General features: G+C 31.5%; 1 protein-coding gene across 17 annotated transcripts in view; it reads right to left on the bottom strand.

The window, feature by feature from the left end:
- Nucleotides 1-27,939, bottom strand: part of LOC124357111 (protein still life, isoforms C/SIF type 2) — a 911,156-nt gene that overhangs the window by 3,212 nt on the left and 880,005 nt on the right. For 16 of the 17 annotated variants that reach the window (XM_046808566.1, XM_046808571.1, XM_046808573.1 and 13 more), the window contains 15 exons: nt 27,676-27,846; nt 27,290-27,476; nt 25,542-25,811; nt 25,242-25,348; nt 23,477-23,659; nt 22,695-22,889; nt 21,547-21,655; nt 20,083-20,262; nt 18,195-18,313; nt 16,722-16,898; nt 16,098-16,285; nt 14,190-14,347; nt 12,788-13,021; nt 11,351-11,578; nt 4,550-4,678 (listed from right to left, as the gene is read on the bottom strand). In XM_046808566.1, coding sequence (XP_046664522.1) covers nt 4,560-4,678; nt 11,351-11,578; nt 12,788-13,021; nt 14,190-14,347; nt 16,098-16,285; nt 16,722-16,898; nt 18,195-18,313; nt 20,083-20,262; nt 21,547-21,655; nt 22,695-22,889; nt 23,477-23,659; nt 25,242-25,348; nt 25,542-25,811; nt 27,290-27,476; nt 27,676-27,846 — 2,625 coding nt within the window. In that variant the 3' untranslated portion in view covers nt 4,550-4,559. Of the gene's footprint in view, nt 1-4,549; nt 4,679-11,350; nt 11,579-12,787; nt 13,066-14,189; nt 14,348-16,097; nt 16,286-16,721; nt 16,899-18,194; nt 18,314-20,082; nt 20,263-21,546; nt 21,656-22,694; nt 22,890-23,476; nt 23,660-25,241; nt 25,349-25,541; nt 25,812-27,289; nt 27,477-27,675; nt 27,847-27,939 lie in introns of those variants that run through there. The other variant, XR_006921921.1, reaches the window with a different exon arrangement.

The following is a 27,939-nucleotide window of genomic DNA, read 5'->3' as shown; positions in this document are numbered from 1 at the left end:
AGTTATCATCATCATAAAAAAACCTACAAAAAACATATAAACTTCTTTTACATGCGATCGATAGTTTTTCGTGTTGTAGCGCGACAAAGAGCGATTTTCGTATCTAGCGTGACCGTTACAATAGGGGAGTTTAGAAAACCGGTTCTCCCCCAAAAGGTGTATATCCTGCTTTCAAATATGACTGGGCGCTGTCCCATAAATTCGTCTTCAAATTGCAGAACGTGTAAACAAGTAAGTATATACAAAATAATAATAAAAGTCTCATTTAAAGAAATTATTATTAAAATATTTAATTTTCCAATGATTTTTGTTTTTCATGAGCAATTTTTCATTACTACGGGACAATTCTAGTTGACTTTTACAATTATGACAATATTAAACATTATTTGCACTGAAACTTGAAAATATTTTTTGCACAACAAAAAAGTGTATATGTTTTTTGTAGGTCTTTTTATGACGAATAACTTTCTCATTTGAAATTGTGAGCAAAAAAATTTTTTTCACAGTGAAAAAGTGAAAAAACCGTTTTTTGGTGACTTCAACGCCATCTATTTCATGCACTTTTATTCTAGCACATCCACTCAATAACGAAAGTTGTAGAAAATAATGTTTTTAATATTTTTTGTTAAATACAATTTTTTCACAAACTTACTGTTCTTGAGATAACTCGAATCTAAAAACTTCTTGACCATTTGACTTGCACTGAAATCTTGAAAACACTTGAAAAAAGTTTATTGCACAACAAAAAAGTTTATATGTTTTTTTGTATTGGTTTTTTTATGATGAAAAACTTTTGCATTTAAAAGTGCGAGCGAAAAAAAAAAATTGTTGGGCGGTGAAAAAGTGAAAAAAAAAAACCGTTTTTTTGGTGACTTTGGCGCCATCTATTTCATGCAATTTTTATTTTAGCGCATCCACCCAATGACAAAAGTTGTAGATAATAATGTCCTTGAAATTATGTGATTTTTCAAAATTTCCTTACAACGTACCGTTCTCGAGATAAATCGAATCCAAAAACTTTTTGAGTTTTCTCAAAAACCCTTAACCGTACATTCTCAAAAACTCGGGGACTTAAGCTTTTCTAAGGCAACTTTAACGATTTATGATGCAAAAAAAAATTAGGGTGGTCCGTTTTGTAGTAAATTCGATACAGATTGACTGTACTAATAGTATGATTTATATAAGACATTTTTTACCAAACAAAATTTGTTCAAAGTGAATAAAATTTACCTGGTAAGTAAGTAGACAATTCTTGGAATAAAAAATATTTTCTAATTCTATATTTCAAATTAATTTTGTTCAAACTATGCATTTTCGTTGATAAATTATTAAAATATGATAGTTTTCCAAACAATGTCAAAATGGCCAATTTTGGTCTGGCTCTTCTCACACTACCATATGATCTAAAGCTTGGCTCTTCTCACTTGTGGCTTGTGCACCTAGCAAAATATTTGGGACTCAAAGGGTTAAAAATGCTGCAAACTCAGAAAAGAAGAATAGTAAACAAATTTGTTTTGTTCTTTAGATAGGATAATGTCTCACTAAAAAAACAATCAGCAAATTTTCAAGAAATCACAAAAATGTTCAGAAATTTAAAAAAATCATGTCATATGCTTGAAAACTGGTCAACACTTTAAAGTGATATAGATAGTAACTGGATGGTTAACAATAAGAAGGGTTTGAATAGGTGAAGACCCAATAGAGAGATCTGCAATATATTTACTCCTTGTAAGAACTAATAAGTAGAATCACAGCTTAACACATGAAACAATTTTATCCATAAATTGACTTTTTTACAAAATTATTATTCACCAGGTTAAGTAATTCTCATGTGAAAATACGCATTTATATGTGCATTATCAAATGACATAACTGTCCGCACAGTGACTCCTAATTGAGAATATTATTTAAAACTAAATTTACTCAGTAAATAACTTTTCTAGAATTATATGGGCTCAAAAAGGACATGATAAACTCCATATTAAAAATGATCGTTACATGCATACAGTGTTCTTTTGCAGTGTGAACTGTTCCAATTGCTAATTAAATAATGTACTATTTTAGACCACTTAAAAATGCTTACCTGACATAATTTTTATTAAAAAGGAAAACTTCTCTAACAAGGAACAAGTTTTAACGAACTGCAAGATAGCAAGCATCAAGCAGGCCAAAACTATTACAATGAGATTGTTGGGATATTCCCTGCTCACGGAACTAGTATATAGAACTAGTAGACAGTGTATTCCATCTAAAAAGAGCCTAAACAGTTTCAATAGACAGTATAGGACAAAACAGAAAGCTACAATCTGGATATATGAGTGTCAGACAATACAGTCAGCTGTATTAACATGTGAACGAACATCTCACTATTGTGCTTTAACAATAATATAAGCAAGATCCTTGACTTCCAATATTTGATTCCCTGAGAAGAAAAGACGACATCACACTGGCTCGCTCATCCAATTTTACTTTCCAGGTCTTATTTACTCTTTTAGGTAAATACATTTTTTTCATGCCAAAATACTAGTTAGATTTTACGAAAATTGTAAGGATTATGAAGAAAATTGCATCATTGACAGTGACACAAATATTGAAACAATTTTTCAACAAATTTCATGAACTAGGAAACAATTAAAACGTATACACTGCAGTTTGTGCAGGAGATAAATTTGTTGACTTACACACACAAAATATTTGTTTGTTTAGAAAATATATTATTTTTGTTTTACACAAATTTGGATAATATAAAAAGTGTTGGAATTAGATGGCACACATATCTTTATTTGGGGATTAAGTTAATGCTTAACTGGTGGAGATAACAAGTTATTTGGAAAATTGTTATAAAAGATTAACTGAAATATGAACAAAAATTGATAATAATGGTAAAATTCTGAAATTTTGAACCAGAAACTAAAATATTAACATAGGCACTAATTGACTTTTTTTATCTATGTTCAAATGTATTTTAACAATTTCATAACACATAATTCAATGTAATCACACTAAACGAATGAAAGTAAACTTAACATAAAATTATGTTTGATTTTTGGTGTTATTTGTGAAATTAAGCGAGGACTTACTGGCCGGGTGTCAGCCACAGAAAACGAGCACTGCCAACTAAGCTATTCCTTTTTCTCACATTTTCAAACTTAGTAACTACACGATAATTCACTGCAAATTCACTATGATATTTAAAAATACTGAAAATAATGTCAGGGTATCAGATTTCTATCACGACAGGATGCAAGCGTTACCAACAATTGTAAAAAAGCGAGTGCTGCCAACTAAGCAATTTATTCTTTCTAGCACTGTTGCAGACTGAATCATTACTGGATTCAAAAACCTTTAACAATAAAATACTATTAATAGGTTTGTAGATTAATAAGTGTAATAGGTTTTGAGTTAAAACTGCCTGAGTTAAAGTGAATTATTAAGTTTTTATAACTTAAAACCCAAAATTCCATTACATTATTTGTTGGTATTAAGGGGGTTAAAACAAACAAATTCGTCATCCTCCCTACAGACCTGGCAGAGCCTGTTGCAACTTCTAACTCTTCACTAAACTGTTCACTCTGCTAAAAACAAGAGATTTGAGGTCAGAAGAAATACTAAAATACAACAATGAACTTTTTAGCTGTTTTAAAATTCAAGTCTAAGGAGTTTGGCCAGAAATAGAAGGCCCATGAAATAGGTTTGTGTACGTCTTAATTCAAAGCTAACTACAATTTATTAGCTCATACAGAGAGACTTATCTTCTAGTTACAACACAAGGTAAGATGTTGTCGTTAAAAATTGTTTATGTAGTTGTGTCTATCCTTAATTTGAACACATTAGTAGCTAAAAGATTTTTTGGCTATCTTCTATGAAGATCAGATCTATTCACCATTATATTCTGAAACCAATAGGCCAGATATGACTGGCAACTGTTTTATGAATGGCTATTTAAAACTATATCTGATATTGTTCATGTTATACAGAATGACTTCTCACCATTTTCCCTTGACTAGTAATAGGTAATGCGTTGTTTAATGCTACCTTTGATAATTGCTCTGGGAGCCAGACATCTGGTAGTTGGTAAGGTGCATGACCTAATGCCAACTTTGCCTGACCATATACTTGTGACAGAGAAAGTAGATTTGGCCGGCAGTTACGTTTTCAATACAAAATTACGAAGAATAATGTTGCACCTGACAAATCTGGTTATCACTGTATCTCACTTCTGATCTAGCATATGAATCTCTACTGTGTTTACTGAAAAATGAATTTATTCAACACAGACAACATTAGATATATTAATTACTTCCACAAACATGCCAATTATTAGAGAATGGAGAGCTAGTTAGATGGAACACACCATTCAGATCAGATAGGTGGATGGTATTTAATAAAATGATTTTTCTATCAGTTAGATCTGACCTTCATGGCAGCTAAGTGTTAATTTAAAGAAGGAAGATTTGCAGAAGGGATTTAACCAGGTAAACTAAGTGGAACATTATCTAAGAACATCTAGACAGTAACAACAGAATGTTTGACAGTGAGTGATAGTTACCTGAATGCATTCACTGTTTGTCCGGTTTACGGCCGAGGGTGCGAGAATCGGATGATGTGGAAGGGGTTTTGTTCTTGCGGGGGAGGGTGAGCGCTTCACCTATGTCTCTTGGTTTCCAAACTGGTGACCCTAAAACAACCATTTTAAATAATTAGTTACTTCATCGGTGAATTTAACTGTTATTTAATATCCCACTGTGTGTATCGTGAATTGTTCGGTTTATTTTATTTTGCAGTCTCGTTTCAAATCGTTTAATCACCATCCTAAGACAGCTGGGGTACGACTTCTGTTGGCATTTACAGGAAACTAAGTACACTGGTTGCACATATTTCACTATTCAGTCAGCAGTAACGGAAACCAACAGACATGTTCTAAAAGTCTAAAAGCGTACAGGATATGAGAGCGACACAACATGTGGCTAACTACTCACAACACAAAGGATGGTGATGATATGGTGGCGATAATGATGGAAACATGATTCATATAAAGTAAGAATGTATGTATGTGTGAATCTGAGTAATAATAGTTGTAAAAACATACAGTGTATGTAGAGGTGTTGCTGGATGTCTCATGTCTGAATCTGCTCTCATCAAATGCAACTGGCCTGTCTCCCTTAAATAGTCTATTATTTTTTAATGAAAGAGATAGATCACCGAGGCTCATAAAACATAGCATTTTCTATAAGATTTTCTGATCAGGACTTAGTGTCACTAAATTAAAAATACACAACATTTTATATTTGACGCTGTGTTTAATTATCAATGAAAGATCATAAATCAGCTGACCTGATTTCAAACCACTATATATCCGTATAAACTTCATTTCATTATAAGAAACATAGCTCGGCAGGGATTACATTTATAAATAAAATTCCAACAAATTTACTTACCATGGAAGACAATTTACTATTTGAAAAGCATATTAAAAGAATTTTTACACATAGAGGTTTGTATTAATTTGAGAAATTATATTAGAATATCAGAAAATATAGAAGGAGTTAAAACCAAACATGATTGATGTCATTCTTTGGTTGTATAGTTCTACATTTAACTGTTCAAATATTATGAATACATTTGTTTTGAATTTGAATTTCAGTATGGCTTTTAAGGTAAGTATTTTATGGCAGAATTAAATCATAAGTATTGATTTAAAAAATTGGTGGGTATTTCAATCTAGATTTCAATTAGATTGTGATAAATTTTACATTAAAATTGCTTTTTGTGATATATTTTACTCAAATTCAAATGTTGTATACATTTCTGGACAATCCTTTTAACACTAACTTTACAATAATATTCATCAGATTGCACATTTGCGAGATTGCTGCCAAATTGACTTTGTATACGAGTATGCTAGTAAACATTAAAAATAATGCAGATTATTTGCATTTGTAAACTAAAAGATAAAAGAGTTTCAACAACACATTTCTTAACATGTTATTCAATAAACGCTTTGTTAACGATGTACAAAATAAAACTTAAACAATAATTATGTAGCTAATGAGAAAACTGGTGCCAAAATTGATCAAAGATATACATAACTTAATTGACTGGAGATAACAATTTATTTGAAACTAACCACCAGTAATTATTTTTATCTTTAAAATTGATCATATTACAAATTTACATAAAACCGACATCCAATACATTTTAAACTTTGATTACATTATTGTTAAAAGTAAGACTAAAATGTGAAAATCTCCACATTTTAGCCGTATGTAATAGTAATGATATCAAACTATCACCAATGGAATAATGATGTCAAACTTTTCATTTCTTCTTAAATAATACAAACTTCATACCACTGGAATTTAAAATTGAAGTATAAAATACAAAAATATTTTGCTGCCACCGAAGACTTAACTAATGAAACCGTAACAATAAAAAACGCTCTTTTTAATATGACTAATGCTTCTACATTGTCAGTCTAGTAATACATACACCACAAAATGTTTCCTAACTATCAATTATTTAATTATTTAGCTGTATTCCATTTTTTATGGTGTTTACACAGCCTTCAGAAGCGTTGATAAAAGTAGACTCATATAAATAGTATAATACGTTGTACATTATCTATTATGTAAATGACAACAGCATATTCAACCACTTGGAAGACAAAATAGATCATACAGACAAATTATTTTAACTTTTCAGCAAGTTATAGAGTAAAACTTATCCTTATTGGTTAGTAATGATATAACAATTCAATTTGAGATAAGCGCAATCAGCTGTTTGCCAACCTATTGAGTGAATTCTTGAGCCAACCAATTTTAGATTAGAATTCGTACCAGTATTTTAGAAGCTTAAAAATAAAATTTGATGGAAAAGATTGTGTAGGACATAAGTGAAGAAACTAGTGGTGAACAGTTATATCAAATAAATCACAAGTACGGATTTGAAATCTCTCTTTTTCATTTTAGTATTTTGTTTATAGTAAGCTACTTCGTTTGCTGGAAAAGCATGACAAAAAGAAGGTTGCAATCTACTGTATTGAAACTTCCTCCTGCTATGCATATTTAGTTTCTTCACTTACCCCATACCCTTTAGAGCTACCAATAGATTAGATGTTAGTATAAATCCAATCCATTAATTGGATAAAATAAGTAAAATCCAGAGGGTTACTAAACAAACCCAAAGAACAGTAAAAGCTACACAATGGCTATATAGAATAAAATTGTGGCCTTCAGAATTATGAACTGCTTGATAATACAGTTTTTTTTAAGTCCACAGTTTTCTTTATGGCTCAAGAAACAAACTCTTGCGATGAGAAAACCGCTGATTATAAAAATTAATTTGGTACATTTTACAACTCATTTTCACTACAAAAATTGTTAAGAGTAACAGAAATTATTCAATCAAATACAAAAAAGGAATTCCATGTACAGTAGTTTGATTGAGCATGTTTTGTATACCGTACGAAAATACTACAATCAATTTATTATTACATGCATTTGTCAAAGTAAAAGAGAAAACCATCTACTTAAAGAGGAGGAAATGATCATATCTATATTGATGATCATAAAAATATGATTGTTGAATCCAGGCATTGCAGTAGCTTCTCGGGAATGTCTGGGCATTTAAAGATAAAAACATATTATATATGTATGTTATGCGTATATTTTTCAATTATTACTTATATACTGTTCTAAAACTGGGCAGATATTTAACTGTTTCCAAAGCCATATGCAGATATTTAAGAATAACTTCAGATCAGGTGAACTGAACATTAGAAAACTGATAATCAAAGAATGTAAGTCTAGTATTTTGTTTGGTTCGGAGAACTTAACTTATACCCACATAATACGTGAATATCAATGATAGTACATAAAAGTGTATATAAAGAGACATTTTAACTCACATAACATTAGACAGAAAAATAGACAGTCTCATTAAAAGTAAAAAACAAATACAAAGAAATGGTGTGAAACTATTCAAAGATTAGTCTCATGAAAAACTCCTCAACAACCACCAATTTAATTAATATTATGGTTATAAAAAATCTCTAACTCAAATAAAAAAAAAATTTATAAATTTGGATACAAGTTTTCATTATTATATAGTTTGTGACATTCAATGGTCTATCAAGAATAAAACAGACCCTGTGTGATATATTCAATATATATATATATATATATATATATATATATATATATATATATATATATATATATATATATACTGAATTGTATTCATAATTGAATAATGTCAGCTCACCTGACACCTTTCACTAGTATAATTATCAGACATTTTGTCTGTCAGAATATATATCCGTTCAATTCACTTTCACTGGATCAATCAAAAACATTTTTGTTGTTAGTGCTTCTCATTAAATTGATAAACAGTATAATCTCATATCGTTTTGGTCAAGTGATAATTTTCTTAGTATTTGAATCATTACATTATTTAAGCACTACTTTAATGATCATTTACTGGGAATACAAAAATAAATAAATAAAACTAACAAAATATCACAATAAATTTGACTGAAATAGTTTCTGCCTGTTGGATGGAATTGAAATATTATATATTCCAGTAGTTTCTCTTTACAAACATTTTTTCAAAGTTCTCAATGTATTAAAATTCTTGCTCACCCAAATTGGTTGATATTCTTAATGTTAGATTCATAAAAATAAAATAAACTTATCCAGTTGAATGCACAACCATATGGTACAATATTTGTCGTAAAAAACTCAAGTAAAAACAATTGAGCTGTTTGATAAAAGACAGCAGAATTTATTTGGTATATCAAGTTATATGCTTTTTCACAATAATCTTTTTTGGCCTGCATTGCCTGAGTTCAAATTCTTCAAATAAAAATTAACAACTGATTAGTACACAAATATATGTACAAATAAAGAGTCAACATATATTGACCTATAAAGAAGCAATATAAACAGTAGTAAAAGTGTTCAATGAAGAGTTCAATTCACCACATTGCACTAGGGATCATATCACCTCACATACTATCACAAAATAGCAGTAACTGTTGTAGTGAGATCACTTTACTTTGTAGTTCACTAGAACCGTTAGTGTTCCAGTTGGGTAACAATCGACGGATTCAAGTAATCACTGTACTAATTTATGTCATTTTCTTGGAATTGTTTTAAAACACCATAAATAATCAAACAATTTACCGAAAAGAGAGATCATGTCCTTTCAAATAAATCGATAAAACAGAGTACTGAAGAACCCGACAGAACATAACAGCAGTCTTACCAACCGATCTAACAAAGTAACTTTATTACATGAGTGTTGCTACGTCACATGATAAAAAGTTACATGGTTCTACTCAGTTTGTTTAAACATTTGTTTACTCCTTGATTTTTTTCTTAGCCATTATTGTTACCAATAAGATCAATGTAAAAATGTTGTAGTTTTATTATTATCCTAATTTTGACATACATCTCCAAAATAAATACAGTTTCTCATGAACAAAGAGGAGTCTACTTACCATCTCTCAAATACTCATCTAGTGTTTTTCTATCAAGAATCATCGCATGAACAGACACACATGATTCTAAAAAGGCCCTGTCAGATCCTTAACAACACAACTGACACTTTTATAAACAAAATATTACAATGAATTAATATTGATTTATTTCTTTACATTATTTATTGTTTATTTGTATTTATTAAATAATTTTTTATACTCATATCACTGCATAACTATACATCTTAACTAACATAAGTGTAGCTTCCTTTTTAGATAGTTTATGCACACAAGTAATAATAATGAAATAAATTATATTATTTTATACAATTTATAATTTTTCAATTTTAACATTCTATTATAATTATTTAGTTCCAGTCGATTGTTACAGTATTTGTTGCTACATAAATTCAATATTTGTGAAATGATACACTTTGCCATGAAAGTTATCCTGATTTTGCAATTAAAACAAATACAAAAATGATTTGGAAAATAATTTGCATTAATCGTACAAAACAGTGTAAAATTAAAACCAGATTTAAATTTGTTTACATGTATTGTCCACTACTGCATTATTTATACAGTGCTTTCTTTATCTAGATGGCCACATATTACTCATGTGACACACAAACCCATGACTCATGCATGACCCATAATTATGTGAAAATAAAATATAAATATATCACATTTATAACTGCTAAAAATAAAAGTGCAGGAGAAGTGATAAACAGTATTGCTTTGTGGCTTAGCAGTTATTAGTATTTGTTAAAGTTATTATAAATAGAAAGAAATATAATAATTAAATTTCATCATTAGAAATCCAAAAGAAGTTCTGTTAAATAATAAAAATACTACATATTCATTATACTGCAATGTAATAAGGACTCTATTTGTCAAACAATAATTTTGAAAAGATTATTTTTATTTTTTATTATTGGTGAACAATAAAAATAATTATTAAAATAGAATCAATATTGTTATAATGTTGCAGGTATCATTTGGTCACATCATAGGTCTAAGTTCTGTGTATAACATTAGATTCAATAATAATCATGATCTTTTTACCAGATGTATATCCAACTTGAGTTAAGTATCTCTTAAATGGAATCTGTTTATTTTCTTCTCTTTACACCTTAATTTTGTAATGTCTTGTCCAAATATCTATCTAGGAGCAGGGTGGTGATTTTGATCATTCATAAGAGAGATAATTATAGAGGAACTTGTCTTCAACAAATTTTTGTAGGTTAAAACTAATAGTGGTGTTGACAAATATTTGTTGGGGGAGGGGGAGTAAAAAAATAATTTTTTGATTACTGTAAGGATTTACTTCTTGCCACGTTTGATTTTTATTATACTGTCTTTGTACAATTCTAAACATTATCAATTATTTGATCCATTTACAGGGACAACTTGATGTATCCACAACACATGGCCCACCAGCTAATTAAAAGTTGACTGTATTAAAAAATTAAAGCAGGATACAAAATTGTATTTGTTTACTTGAAAACTAACAGTAGAAAGAAATGTTTTATTTTTCCAATATCTTATTTAAATTTGGTTTTAAATTTTTCTAATCTTATTACTGAAAATCTATAAAATATGGTAAATAAAGTTGTATTTGTCTTATGAAAAAAAAACATAATATAACGTTGTCTTTTGACTACAGTTTAAATGACCTTGACTATCAAAAGCCAATTAAGTTTCTAGTTGGCTAGCATAGTCTTTTTACTTATTTCATGGGAAAGTGTATCATATCAGGTGCCACTTAACAAAGGTACTAAATGTATGAAATGAACTAAAAGTTCATTTCGTTGAGCCTGTGTCACTTGACCCGTCCAGCGTAGTAGCACTGCAGGCAAGGCTGCTGCTTACCCAGGTCCTTGACGGTAGGGGGCTGGTAGTTCTCTGGGTGTTGTGAGGACTGTATCAGTCGGGCCTGGCTGCCGGTGCTGCCGGCGGACAGAGTGGAGGTGGTGCTCAGAGTCAGGTGGTTGGGCGTGCGCCCCAGTGTGGCCTTCCCCTTAGTCCCCGACTGGCTGTTCTCGTCTTCTCCCTCCGACTTGGTGCCTGGGTCACAGTCGTGTTTGTTTTTTTCTGCGTCTGTAACATGTATAATACGGTTAAAGTTAAACTTGGTGGACTCGTAATTAATGAGAAATTGTACAGCATAAATTTGCATTTGAATAGTGACTGATGTCGTTAAGCATTTCTACTGATCAGGAAAGTCAATATTTCTCGAATAACTTACATAGTGAGAAGTTAAATATTGTTATTGCTATAACTGTAGACGTTGATGCACATAAGAATTGTTAGGAAGCAAACACATACAATATTACATCATAATAACTAATAATTATAGCAAATATCATAAATATGATAACATTGCAATTGCTCTGCAGTTAATTTAGCCTGCACTGAACAACTGTACCTAAATTTATAATATTAAAAGTTAAATATAACAAGTTTTACCTGAATAATACGTACCTGAATTATAACCAATTTTCTAATATTCATTGCAAATGACAATTATTTTTCACTTTGAATTTTAAGTGTGCAGAAATTTACAGTTTTTGCTCAGTAACTTTTTTAACAATATAATACATATTGTTTAATTTAAGTTCTAAGTTCAAATACTGGTAAAATACTAGTGATGTTATCATTAAATTCATTATTAGTAATGTTTTTAATTGGATATGATGGTTCAAAAAACATACTAAGAGGGAAATAACAAAGAAGGTAGGAGATAATAGGGCGACCAACATGAAAGGACTGCCAATACAAAAACAAAATGCTCAGTAACACATGATTAGTTATTTTATTTATAATTTAACTGTTGTAATTTGAAGCAAACTAATACCACCTAAATGTCTGACCTACCAGAGGGCCAACAGGCATACACTAAAGTATTGTTTGTAACTTATATGATAAAATTGCAAATTGTTATTTAAAGTAAACTAATAAAAAACCACATAACCTAACTACCTGACTGTTGGACCTACCCAAGTGTCAACAATCATATTTTCTAGCATAACTTATTATTTATTTAATTTTTAGTTCCCTTGAATATGATTTTTCTATATTAGTGCAAAATATAATACAAGTTCTAAATGGTTTTTTGTGCATAAAATTATAATTTTCAAAACCAAATAAATACTAAAATATCTTATTTGGTTTGGTTATACCATTAAACTACTGGTTATTCTAAACTTCATTCTTTCTAAAAACTTTGGGTTAGTTCAGTTATAATAAAATAGCGAAACAAATTATTTTAATGAGACAATATTATAACAAAAATATTTTACAACTTACCTACAGCATCGGATACTGTTTTACTTCTTGATCTAAAGTTGGTATTAGGTTGAGGTGGTTCTATTTGTTCCCTAGATTCCAGATTGTCGTAATCTATGTTTCCTGCGGAATGTCGCTGAGGCCCTTTCGGTGGTTTCTTCGGCTTGCCGAGGGTGTGGGATCCTTGCATGATGACGACTCCTCCGGGAGTGGTTTTGGTTTGCGGCGTTTCGACCGGGGTGGCCTTGTGGGACCCTGTTCACAACCAGCAAAGTGGACACTAATGCTCCTCACAACCGCTGCATCAACCAATAAACATGCAAACACAACAAAAAAACAAAATAAAAATTGAAAAATAACTATAACAAAGTAAAGTGAAACTAATCAAACAAAGATGTAAAATAATAGTAAAAGCATCAACTATAGAATAAGTAATAGATACCTAAAAAAGTGCAATCATTTCCAATAATAAACCAAATAAAACACTGTGCACTAGAAATTGTGGTAACAGAAGACATAAATATTACAAATGTATAAATGATATATCATACATACAAAAATACTTAACTTTTAATTGGCCTTTTTAATCACACAAATATTTTTTCCCTAGGAAAGGCTGAAAGTTACCTAATATGTATAAAAGTTCTTGCTGTTAAATTTTATGTACTATATTTATGTATATTTAATAAGCATCTTTCTCTTCAAATATAATTTTTTTAGTTATATTTTTAACTATTCAGATCACTGAAAGAGAAACTACACTTTAACCCTTTGGGACCAGGACTTTTTGCATTATTTGCTGACAGTATCAAAAATTCATACTTTCCTATGAAGTGATATGTGGTGAAAGACCACATCAAAATAGCTGGTTTGCAGGCTATCAGAAAAATTCTTTATTTTAAATAGTTTTCTCTACGACATTTTTATTGAGAAAAATGTTTTGCTGTATGACAATGTCTGTCCACAAGTGGCAAAGCAAACTCAAGATCTCATCACATCATTTTTCTAGAACCAATTTTATAATCCATAAACAGCCCCAATTTAGCGCTCTGTGACTACCACTTGTTTTTTCATATGAGACATCTTGGACAACACCGCAACAATGACAACAGTGTCAAAATGAGCGCATTTTACTCGCTGTTAATCAGGTTACAATTTTCTGTGACAACAGTATACAAGAGGTTGTTTTTATACAAGACAAGTCACTTGATATTAATTTCAATTATGTAGAAAAGCAAATAAATGTGTGGACTACCATACAAAAATTAAATTGTTACAAAAAGTTAACTTGATTTTTGTATATAGTATTCACTTTATATTATATACAAGACACAATACCGAAGATTTCACAATGTAGAGATGTTTGTATATCTATTGATACAGTTCTACAACTACAGTTTGTTGATGTTATACAAGAACGTACCACTGTTGCTGGCCGTCTGGCGACCGAGTGTTGCTGTGTTGTTAATCAGCTGTGAAGGAGATGTTCCTGGTTTCGTAGCTGGAATACTCATGTTTCTCACACTCTCACGGATGATTTGTCGTATTGTCTTCAAGAAGGCGTTACGGAAATCTGCCGTGCTGTAAATGTTCACATATCCTTCAGTTACCATTCAATTTTATTAGGATCTTACTTACCGTTTCACACCTGTCATCTTAAGTGACTTTTACATTGAGACCAGATTTGAATAAAATAATTATTTTAACTGTTCAAAAACTTTTGCTTTGATGGACAAAACCTTAAAATAAATATGTATCTATTAGGTTAGGGAAATCAAACGAGGGATGGATGGGTTGAACTGTGAACTAATTCAGTTTTCAATAGTGCACAGTTAGCACTGGGAGACTCATTTTAATTGCATTGAGTGTAATTAATAAGGAACCTTACTTAGGCTGAGGGATGGAAATATGAAGCATTCCATTCCTTCATCCTCCAATTGGGACGTATGTGGTAAGATCTAATTTATTTGATATTTACATAATTTGTATATGGGAACAGTAGTTAAAGAAAAGTAAGAAAGACATCTTTTTTTGCTTAATTGTTTTTTTTAGTTTGGTTCACAAGTTGGCCAAGATAAGAAGTTCACATTTCGTGGAAACCGAAAGTCACATCTCTGCAGAGGTGATTTGAGTTCATGCTTATAATTTCTGTGTTATTAGGTTTCCAAATTACTTTTTAATTGATTTATTTCCATATAAATTGTGAGAGCATTATCAAAGTTTAGTGAGTGTTGTGCAATAATATATTAGTGCATTATTTGGTACTATATTTTTTACAAACTGCAACTATGTCTATTACTAGTATTACTAGATAAGACAGTTTTGGTATATTACTGTAATCTGGTGTGCATTATGGTATATTGTTTATGACTTATCCATTGATTTAGCAATGCACTTGAGTGAGTGTTATAAACTTGTTTTAATTATAAAATGGACTAATGTTAAGTAAACATCCAAATAACAAATCTCTTGTATATGTGTGATATTCTTTTATATTTCATAAACTGTAGTCATAATATAACAACAGTGTGGATACAAATCTCAAAAATTACTAAAAATGTATTTTTAGGTTTGAAAGGTTTAATATGGCCATGTTTGGTGGGATTTATCTGGCACTCATGTTTTACCAGTTCCATTTTTTTAGTTAATTCATTTATTAACAAACTATATATAAATAAATGCAGAAGTGTTATCTCAGAACTAAATGTTTTTTGCAGTAATAATTTTGAAATATTACAGTTAAAAAGTTTTGGTTTTCATATAAATAAATACTTTTGAGCATACATATATATATAAAAAAAACAAATGTTAGAATAAAAGTAATTTTCAAATAGTACAGTTCACTGTCTAAATAATATTCTTTTTTAATGTTTTACAGTTTTTCTAGAGAAAAAATTTACGAAATAAACGTTTTTACTTATACTTTTTACATTTATGAAAATGTCCGCAAAATTATTCTTACTCTTAATTTGCTATTTCTTACCAGAGAAGTAGCCACATATGTTTCCTCGTGGAAATGTCATCATTTTTTACAACTTAAATAATAAAAAAAAACACATAATTTAACATCTGCAGAGCGTTAAGGATTTTTTAAGTTAGAAAATTATAGTGTACCTTAAAAAACATTCATTTCATTAAGAATTTTTTTGCAATAAACAAATAATGTTTAGAACATCATTAATGCAATCTACTTTTCTTGATAAAACATGACTATTTCATTTGTTTAAGGCATATATTTAAAAATAAACTAGCACAATAGTGATCATAATTTTTGGATGTTCACAATGGCATCACATGTAAGGTTAATGAAAACTAAAACTCTCCAACGAACCTGTTGGAGAGGACATAAACTTTCTCTGATCGGCGCTGGAGCTGGCTCCGCAGATGTATCAGTTCCCAGAGGAAGTGTGAATCCATATCCTTGGCCGAGCTGGCCCGCACCTGCACCTCCGTCACGGGGATCAGCACCTGGTAGCGGATGATCTCTACCTCATTGGAGCTACCTTTACTAGCCACACTCTGTACAGACAGAAATATTGGGTTACGGCTGATTAATACTTCACTTACCCAAATATATTGAATGAATATTTCAGCTCTCATTGCGTAGAACTTGAATTGCACAAAACACAATATTTGAACCTAATTCGTGACCAGTTATGACGTCATGATGTTTGAGTGTTTCATTAGTTGATTTTGAGACAAGACACAATAGTTCAGAAAAGGCAATAGTATCATCAAAGAATTGAAGATAATATTAAACAACATCTTCAAGGATCATTGTCTGGACACACAATATAATAAAATTAAGTATGTCACTTCTCGAATCCAAACATATCTCATCAACCATTATGTAATGTGATATTGCTTGTGAAGTGTTTTATTGTATGATTAATTTAGTAATTAAATGTAATTTAACTGATACACTGTGGCTAAATGTGTTTATTTCTGAACTTACCATTAACTTCTTTTTCTGTCTTAACCGCTCTTTACATAGAAAAACTACAGCTGATTTGAACACAAAACACATGGCATGAAGTTCAAGGCCTTTCTTGATTTTTCCCAAGAAGTCGGAGATGTTGAGCCACTCTACACCACCATAGTACAGCAGGTCGCCTGGGCTGAGGTCTATGGGCTGAAACGACAAATGATATGAGAATGAATTTCTTTATTTACAAAGTTTAAGTTTATACACAGTGTCATAGAAATAGGATTTATCATTATTCAAAATATTGATTAATACTTTTCTATTGAGTAAAATAATTGGTCTAGGAATCATCGGTGTAAAGCCATCTTCAAGTCCATGCTTCTTTTGGACTGGAGGTTTCTCGGCAGGTGGTTATAGAAGTTTATCCCCATGGTGAAGGTTTTCACTGAGATAGCCCTAGGTAATGTGCTGGAAGGTTGAAGAGTACCCCATTTCTTATACAAGAAATCTTGCAATACTGTAGCAGTGTAGATTTTTGGTGCTCTCAAGATTCTCCCCATCATCGTACACTATCATGTCATGAATATAAATTGAGATAACAATGGGAATCTGCTAATGTTCTAAGACTTTTTTTTTGTACAAAGAGGTTTCATTGAAGACCTGTAAAAAATGTTCGGCCACCCCATGTATCAATGCCATATCATAACTGGGATTCAAAACGTGAGAAATAAGCTGCTGATGTCTGTAAGCTGCTGAAAGAAACTATTTGTTTTAAAAAAAATTGGCTGACGTTAAGTTTCTTGCTGAAATTATCTGGATGCTGAGTCCAGTTTAAGTCTGTATCTATGGTCATGCCAAGAAATTAAAAAAAAAACTTATATAGAACATAAACTTGGCGTATAAAGAGGACTTGCAAATACTCTACACAGTTATTAAAAATATTACTACTCTGAATCAGCCTAACTCTTCTACAAATGTGTTTGTTTCTTTCAATGAGTTTTTTTACTATATGCATATTAGGGTACTTTATAGAATTATTTATGTATTTTGCTGCTAATTATTTATTATTCCTGATTTCTACCGAATTTGCTAGAGATACAGAATTTTTTCATGATTTAAATGGACCCTATGGACCCAAAGGTCATCAATGGTTAGACCCTGATCCGAATATTGTGGTGCATAGTAAGACACTAGATAACTGAAGCACAAAAACAGACCAATTTTTAGTTTTCTTTTTCTTGAGGTAAATTGATCAACATAGTGGCAGTGGATTAGATAAGTGGCAATTGAATGAGTGAGTCTCTACTGCATCAGCAAAGATGGGACTTTCCATTGCCTCACATGTTTCGTATCACAGTAATTACAAAGCTTGAAAATAAAATACGAAAAGAACACTATAATACAATAATTTAGTTTGTCAAACTAACCACATTTTCAATCATATACAATCTTTAATACCACTAGTACTAAAGACGTATGCACCATTACATTACATTTACTTACTTGTTTACATGACTTTTGGTGTTGTCGGAACAGATGATCAAATATAGCTCCATACTCTTCATGAATTCGTTGCATTTCATTAATATGCTCTGCAACCTTCTCCATTCCTTTTAAGGCCTCTGAAATGGAACAATCTAGTTCAGAATTGTTTCACTTCTTTACTACAAAAAATAGATATGGTATTCGTACAGACATTACTATCAAGTGTGTCTCCAGCTTTGAAACATAACTTATCCTTGTTATTAAACATTAAAAGTTTACACTCTGAATTTTAAACTTTTTTTTTAGATAATTAAATTTTATTCAGAACAAAACCATTAATCTAAAAAATACTGATCAAATTTCATAAATTTCTAGCTCATATCAACATTCCTGGATGAAATTTCAAAATTTGACATTTCGATTTTGATTCCTGGAATTGCTGTACAATTCTATACAATATCAAAGTACTTTTGACTCTTCACATTCTTAAAAAGGTTTTCACAATTGGGACACTAAGTTATTATTATTAAAAATAGGGATTGGTCAATTCCGATATTCAATATCTTGATAAAAATAAAGTCAAAGAATATCTTATTTTACAATGAGAAGTTAGGGCCAAGAAGCCCCTCTTGAACACTTAGCCTTGAGACCAATGGCTTAGAGGTGACTTCCGAACCACTAATAATGACTGAGTGGGCGGGCTGCTTGCAAGGACAGAATCGCTCAGCGGTCACCCATCCAAGCAGCAACCACGTTCGATGCTTGAATCGGTTATCTTGCAATAACCGCCATACCCACTACACTGTGCTATTGGTTAAGTGAGATATGATACTTAGTGATATTGAGGATTCTTGAAACTGAATCTCTTTTCATTCAATTCCGATTCCAAAATTTTCAAAATATTTTACCGCAATCAACAGAAGTGTTTAAAATATGCTTGGAAAGTAACAATTTCACAATATCACGATGTGATAATGATGTGTTAAAGCTGAATCTTCAATCCACTGAATCATTAATAAGTCTATTCGCAGAAGCCTGCTGATTACAAACTGTCTATCGCCAAAATGAGTTATTATCGTACTATTCACATGAAAAAATGTAGATATATAACCAAATCATCAAATTAATGTAGTTATATAAATAATATTTTTCTTGCATCGTCAATTGTCTACAGCGTATATGCACAGACGTCCGCTGCATAATGTTAAATAAACAAAAAATTTTTTTGCTGATTTCATTAAATTGTGTAGTTGTATAATTATGTCCTTATACATGAATACTTGTATGCTTTTTCCTTAAAGTGGTTTGAAATTTTTACCAAGCTGTTCGTACTGGGCAGATTTGCTTTAACATAAAAAAAACTATCTAGCGTATTATGCTCTTAGTTACAAAAAATATAGGAATTGGAAACAAATTCAGAATCGAGAATCAGACCACAGTTTTTGGTATCCACCCATCACAAATTAAAGTGAAAGTAAATGTATTCAAACATTACTTTCAAATTGCAAAATACTTTAAAACGTAAAAAAATGTAACAAGAAAAATAATCTGTAGATTTGCATGATATTTTTCATTTATAGAGAAAATTAAGAAGTCATAGACTTACCCATGAAACACTTGTTAATAAGTACTAGGGAGCTGTGGATCATACAATTGATCCAGTATGATCAAGTTCTATATCACAGTACCAAATACTGGTATCATCAAAAAACAATGATATAGAAAGTGGTTTATTTCTGTGGACTATGGGTGATAATGATATGACTGATATTGTATTATCATTCTTACTGTCAGTGGTCTATTATGGATTAATATCTTTCAACCAAGCTAATAATTAAGGCATATTAGAAAAACACCTCATCAACAATCTTTATTGAAGGTAATTCAGTAAATCACAAAAACTCACCAACAAGGTGTAAATGCTGATCTGACTGCGGATCTGTAAGATTTCGTAGTTGTTGCAGGAGGAGAGGGTACTTCAGGATTCGTTGGATAGGTTTGATGAGGTACGACTCGAGGGTGGAGGAGTGCTGTTGCCGAGGGTTACGAGCTGATAGGAACTCTTGAAGTGCCTGGTTACCTTCATCTGAACAAAGGAGAAAATAATATTGATTCTATTCAAGCAATTGTCTAGGTTTAAATGTATTTAAATATTAAATGCTGTAATAGAACGTTTAATTGATTACAAGAAGGATTCTCAAAGTACTATACCCTCTTTTTAAAAAAATTGTGTGCCTCTTCCTAAGTTATGAATTTGCTTATTAACCCTAGAACTTGCCTAAGACTCTCTTCGTACTCCTTGATAATGATTTCCCAGTGCTTGTTTCAAGTCAACTAAAAACATTGACGTTATCAAAACAATAAATATCTTTAGATACTGACATTACATAATTGTGAACCCTTCTGCGTACTTCCTAAAAATTGTCTCCAATCCCAAAGGGCCACACGTATCATAAATTAAGAACTACTGGCTTATAGGATAGTAAAATGATCTACTCTGTATTTTAATATATTCTTTTAATTTGATTTGGGCGTCAAACCCATCAACTTGATTTTTCATTTGCGGAGGGGAATGAATGGACTGGTTTATTTTTATATTACGTATCAAACATAAAGAATGTTTGGAAAATATAAACCAAATCCTCAAGAAAAGAATCAAAGGATTTGATTACCCAGAAACTGATCCAAACAAAACAGCTTCTTTTATCATTTATGCGTGAGATAGAAAGTGAAAAGGACAAAGTGAAACATTTTACCTCTTGTCAGCAAAGTAAAATGTTTAGTACAGCTAAAACAAGTAAATTCGGTCAAAGTTATTGATTTTAGTATAGAACTAGCACATGTCAGTTTAAAAAGTCAAATTGAAGCTTAAAAAGGTTATAATAAATTAATTCATCAGTTGCTGCATGGCCTCAGAACAGGAACCTCTTGTCGGCCATGTGGTTTGCCATAATGAGAAGAGGTCCCTTTTCCAGTATAGGCCTACATTACGTAAGAAACATTATTAAAAAGTAGTCTTTCCTGAATTTTAGTGAATAATTAAAGAATTAGAACAAAGTTCTAGTGAAAGCAGGACATTTTTTTGATTATTTTAATATAGTTCTACCACAAGGTACCTTTTCCATAACTGAGGTTTTGACTAATAAAACGTTGAATTTCCAATGCATTCTAACTTTGAAAATTATTACTTTTATCATAGTTAATTAATGAGTAATTATTAATTCATTATATTGAGGTGAGGTATATTTAAGAATATACTGACTCTAGTCCAGGCTCCTGGTCAAAAAGTAAACACAAAATACTGCTCAGATAGCAAAATATTTGACCATAGCAAAATATTAATCTAGCAAAATAATGGTATCATACTTACTAGGATGAAGAACTTTTTGAGCTTTGGAGTGACTTGCACAAAATGAACTATACAACTTGAAGTGATTAACATAATAAAGGAAAGCACTGCCGATTGAAAAGAGGACATTCTGAAACAAATGAGCAAAATTTCTTTTAGATAAATTAATATTTAAAGATAACAATATTTACATAACATCTAAAATATAAATCATCTACCTGTATTCTCCTACATACCAAAAATTCTGTGAAAGTTACGTTATATGAAATATTATGCAGCTTATTTTACTAATTATTTTCATACTTCTCTCTTTTTGCTTTCGCACGTCAGACAGTTAAATGAATAACATACCAAAATATTTTCTTTTACCTTTCAAAAGAGAGCTAAAAAGTGCAAGCTTATGTTAATAACTTTCATTTTAAACATATTTCACCTCATATCATTGAAATGTAATCTCAAAACACGTTCACATGTAAAGGATGTAGTGTCACTCCATTCTCACTCTAGTAGTATCTGTTATCAGGTTGATTTCATTCCATCTAGGGATGTACAACTCAAAGTAAATAAGGGCAATAAAATATTGGACAAGAATAAACATTCCACCCACAGCTTCCTGACTATGTATGGCAGTCCATCATCTTTAAGGGTTTTTATTTCATTCAGTTATTGAGGGGGACTGGTCCCCCTTCAATTGGTTCATTTTAAAATGGATTTTTATTTTGTATTTAATCAGCTTCAAAAATATGTTTTGCTTTAAAATGTTAGGGAAAAATTTGAAATACATGTAGTGAAGAAAAACCTGAAGAACATGCATAACCTAGGGGATAACGATAGTGATGCTTTTCCTGCTGTAATGAAAAAGCTGTATGGTGATTGATTGATTAATGTATACCTGAACAATTAGAATATTTTACTTATGTTAGGAAAAGGATGGGAACTAGATTCTCTATGTTACCAATTAAAATATAAAATGGGTGAGACATTTGATTATTTTATTGTATTATATTATAACTAAAACATTTTCACGTTAGAAAATTTACTGCACAATTTTAATTATCCTAAAACACTGTAATGCGTACAACTTTTGTGATATAGTAGAGAAAAGTTGCTTGAATTGAAAAGGTCTGAGAGTTTACAAGCTACAATTAGAGTTCACTGTCAAAACTCACTTTAAATTGACTAGGATGCTCAAACTTGTGGAAGTCTGGTTCCATTTCCAGGGCCTCATCCAGGTTCTGGAGAAACTGCCGCTGGAAAGCCACAATTTCCTGGATGTTGCCGAACAGAGCTGCGATCTCTGCATGTGACAGAAACGTCTCCTTCTTTAGTGGCTCCAGGTAGTTCTCCAACAGGCTGTTCAGATGCTGGAAATAAAAGTTATTACTAATAATTGAAAAGACAAAAATTCTTACATTATGAGATAAAGAAGAAGTCTTTCGACCAATAGTATTAAAATTCAATACAGAAAAATCTGTTCAATCCATTCAGCTTTTTACTAAATCTACTTTAAAGCATAAAAACTTCTTGTGTCTGGATTTTATAATTATATTATACTAGAATTAGGTGTAATAAAAATGCTGATAAGGACCAGCTTCCTCCTGCAATTGATTTTTTAGGCTATAGACACTGAGTTGTCCTAGTTCTTGAGACCACCAATGTCAGGTCTGTGATCAGCCTTGTTTCAAAACTGGTTTTTAATTCTATATGTAATAGTGTCTTTGTTAGTGTTTTACACACTTCATATTAATTTTGGAAATTGCTTTCCTTAATTGATTAAAATGAAATACTTTGATAACAATCCTTGACCTATTACTTGTAGTTATCTGTCCAATTAATTAAAATCTGTTGTCCCACCAACTTCTAAAAAATTACTGCAATTAAAACGTGATATTGTCGAAAGAAAAGGAGGAAGAGAGAGAGAATCTTTTGTTACAGGTGTTTTATTCAATACCTTGACATAGGTGCGTTCCGTGTCGATGAGTTCAAGGATAACCTTCCGCAACTTCTCAGCATCAGTAAGCTGACGACTGGGAGTAAGAAGGGCCTGTGAGGTGGTGCTGACTACACTTCCCGTCGGACTGGACTTCCGTGTCTCCCCTGGCGAGCGACAGAATCCAGTCACTTGCTCTGCCGTCTGCACAGTTACAGAGAATTATATCAGCACTTGCTCATCAGACATACAGTAAATAAAAACTAGTCAAAATATGATTCTGAGTCAAATAGCATACTTATTTATTACATAAATGGTAAAATCTAAAACTTTTGTAGAAACAAAATGTTATAAAAATAATAATTTGAGCACTAACATTTTTATTGGATTGACTGACCTTAAACCACTGAAAATTTGGCCATGGTTCAATTAGCATGCATTTAGAGATTTAAAAAAGTTTAAATTTGGCCAAAGTTAAATTTATTTTCTACTTATCGGAAGAAGAAATATATAAGAATTTTTTTACGCAGTATACATGTACAGTCCACCTTGCACCTTGCATCTTAAGACAAAACATCAATAAAAGAATAGGACCCATTTTTTATTGATTTTTCACAAGACACGCAATCTAATTTGCTTCCCAACCAACAGTCATAAATTAATAGACCTACGCATTTCTACACATTCACAGCATTTTGAAAAATTTACAAAATACACTAAAATAAGACAATATGGATATTCCTGTATGCCACGTTTAGCATAATTCCGATGGCATGGGCATATCCATATGACGTGCTTAAATGTACAGAAAGCATGTTTGAGGACTAACATGTTTAAAGTTATTTTTAGGCAGAACCAAAAATACACGAGATCTGTACTCAATGTTAAATACAACAGTTTTTATAAATTGTAGGACCTTATTACAGACCCTAAAACAGCCAACGGATCAGTCCATGGTCTTTTCTGCAAAGATGATTGAAGCTGACAAGTCCTCCAGAGAAAAATGCTGAGGATGACAGATCAGCCCTTAGTCCTCAAAGGGTTAAACTACTTGGTTGATTATTTAAGTTACAAGTTGTATAAGTAATTGATTGAATTAAACTAAGCGCTTTTAAAAAGATAGTGCTTATCCCTAAATGGCTTTCACTGTACTGTAGGACTAAGACTGCTGAGAGGTCGTAGGATCAATTTCTGAGGTGTTCATAACAATTACAGATATGTTTGGACTATTTTCCTTTAAAAGCTTTTAGTAAAATAAATTAAAATGCCACTGGTGTATAAAAAAATTCATCTTTAAAAAGTGTGTTGATAAATGACAAAAACATGTGAGTGGCCATGAGAGCTACTTAATACTTCAGTCAGACAATCAAAGGTCAAAGGTGTGGTTTCCAATACCTTCTCGTCCTCTACCCAATTAACATAACTGATCAGTAAATAACTATTATGAATGTCATTATATTCTACATATTTGCTAAATCAGGCTAGACGACATAAATTTTTATGTTTCATGTTACATTCATCCTTTCCAATGTTATTAGAATCCAATATATGCTTACATGTAGTTTATATCTAAGCCACAGCACAGCATTAAAACATAGTCAAATGAGATGTCATGGTCTTGGTCCTCATCAGTTAGACCTCAAGTTATAACTGATGGAAGAAAATCATAAAGTCTATTCCTCAAATTTATATTCATAAAGGATGTTTGTCTATAATGGCTATTCTATTTATTTACCAGTGCCAATAAATAATATTTATGTCATAGAATGTAAGACAATAAACACACCTTCAAAAGATTTTCAATTTCAAATGAGTTGGCACGAGATGTCTGTTTGCCACTTTCACTGGGAGGTGCAGGAGGATTTTCCGCTTCAGGGGAATAAAGCTCCTTACCTGAAATCACAGCAATGTACAAATAGACATAAAACTTTATAATACAAACCGTTAGCACTTTTAAAAGTATAAGAACAAAGTTTTTATTGGACATTGATCTAGTAAATTAGTGACAAACACTTATATTTTTCTTTCTATGCTAAGTTTTAAGAACTGGTAAAACTTTTACAGGATAATTTTTTAGATGACTTACTCCAGCCTGGAGCAGGAACAATGAGACCTGAGATCATTTCCTCACTGATGACTGGAGGATCAGATGGGGGTGGGGGGCAGACCAGGCTCTCGATCTCCATATCAGTGGAGCGCATGATGCCGGGTGCCAGGTCTGGGGGCTCGGTGCGAGACGAGCGCATCATCATACAGAGTGACAACTCCTCCTGTAGCACCGACTCCAGGTACATCATGTCTAGGTCGCTCACGATTGCTCCGTTGATCACCATGATCTCATCACTCTTGATGATCCCTGGAATTACAATTAATTAATTCTTCAGGTGCTGATCACTTTCACCTGTATTTACAGACAGACTGCTTGACTAGTTTAGACCTTTTAAGAAAAGTCATAAAAAAACTATTAACTGCAACATTAATTAATATGTACCTAACAATTTTCATATAAGATAGTTAAAATAACCAGTCATTTTTTATTTCAAAGCTTTTACTATACTATGAAAGAAATGTAGAATTAACAACACCAAATTCTAGTCGATAAACATTGCTATTATTATGAATATTTTCACTACAATAAACTCATTTTACCTATTTAATCAGTTTTCATTATATTTAAAAATGAGAAACAGAAAGATTCACTTGTTACTTATTTATGCAAATAGCCAAAATTCTGGTAAACATAAAATAAATTTTGAATGAATAAAAGGCACAAAAATCCTTGATCATTAAAAAGGTTATGACATGAAAGGAAATTTTATTGCCTTTAGTTTGCATTTCTGAAAATGACATTGCCTGACAAGTCAGAATCAATATAGACTTCCAAGCAGTTTTTACTTCAACTAAATTTTGTGCATTTAGCTAATCAATGGCTTTTCTAATCCAGCAGCCGATTTTGGGCTAGTTGGCTATACATTGAATTTTGTTGAAGCTTTCTTGAACTAAGCAAAGTTGTTTTACAATGGAGCACAAAACATTGTTTTCTTATGTTAGAGAGAAGTATGCACTTGTGAGGCAAGTCACAAGAATTGACTTCCCAATAGTTTAACCCACTACTGGCAAAAGCACAGCATCTGGGTCCTACTCTGTTCTGCTATTAACAATAACCATTGTATTTCTTGACATTTCTGTTAGACTGTGTTTAGATGCTCTCGGCTAGGTTTGTTTTTCTTTTCATAGTAATACAATAAAGATTTGTTAGTATTAGATATTCTGTTACACTAGTTTTATTTGTAAATGGCGGCGGGTCATGTTTGTGTTCACTTCATAGGTTAAAATAAATGTGGATTATACATTTTAGTTAACAATTTATTACTCAAAATCTATTTAACTAAGACATGTATAAAAATATGTTTAAGATTAGCAATTAGGGCAATAAAAACTGTTGTGAGTAAACTGTGTACATGCTGCGGACTATCTGCTGTTACCACACCATCTGCTACTGCAAATAACTCTGCTAGGTGCTGAGGTTTCTCACCGCCTGCTATGAGTTAATATTTTAATTTTACATTTAATACATTTAATGAGTTAATAATACATTTTGATATGAAAGTTATGATTGTTTTTTATTTATTTATTTTTTGTCAAATGGAATATCAAAATTTTTTTTCTGCTGGACTGGCTCAGTGGCTAGGATAACATTGATAACTGATGTGTAACCTGTTAGTACTATCCTTTAAGTATTCACAAACAAATTTATAAATTTTAAGTTGTACATAGTACCAAACTACTTTCAGAGAACAACAGTATATGCTTATTAACAAAATTTGTTCTCACCATTGTGCATGGCAACACTTTTGTCCTCAACTCGGCTGACATAGCAACACAGTTCGTCTTGTCGGTCAGCATTTTCTATCAGCTCTGCTTCTACCGAGAACCCCCACATGTGTTCCAGTGTCGTTCGCTGCAACTCCACCTGGTACAGGATCTTGGCACACACCTCCACGATCTCATGTGTGTGCAGCTAAGGGTTAATTATAACTTTAGTGGAAATTTCAATATAGTAGTTATTATTATTGTAACAACTAAGATTGTCAAGAGTAAGAGTAAAGATACTGATGGTCTAGATAAATCATCACATAGATACAATACCAAGGTCACCTACTTGTGATCAAAGACTTTTAAAGTATATCTGTTCTAAATAGTTTTTGACAAGTACTCACATAAGTCTCGATTAAGTCCGTTCGATGAGGTACAAAGTAATTATGGTCTTCCATATCCCTTCTTTTCTTCACTCTCACAAAATGTTCCATGGGATTGAGGTTTTTCCGACTGCACGCGCTCGCCAGAAACTCCTCCACTGACATCGCTTCTCTCAGGAACACATGAACAAACTGGCAAAACAACAGGTTGATTCATCAATACAGAATGGGTAAAAGAATACAGTAATCATGACATTTTCTAACTACAAACACATAATATGATAA

This window comes from Homalodisca vitripennis, chromosome 3 (assembly GCF_021130785.1).
Source record: "Homalodisca vitripennis isolate AUS2020 chromosome 3, UT_GWSS_2.1, whole genome shotgun sequence".
Taxonomy (NCBI): Eukaryota; Metazoa; Arthropoda; class Insecta; order Hemiptera; family Cicadellidae; genus Homalodisca; species Homalodisca vitripennis.
Note: the sequence above shows the minus strand (reverse complement) of the source record. Positions and strands in the feature narration are given on the sequence as shown.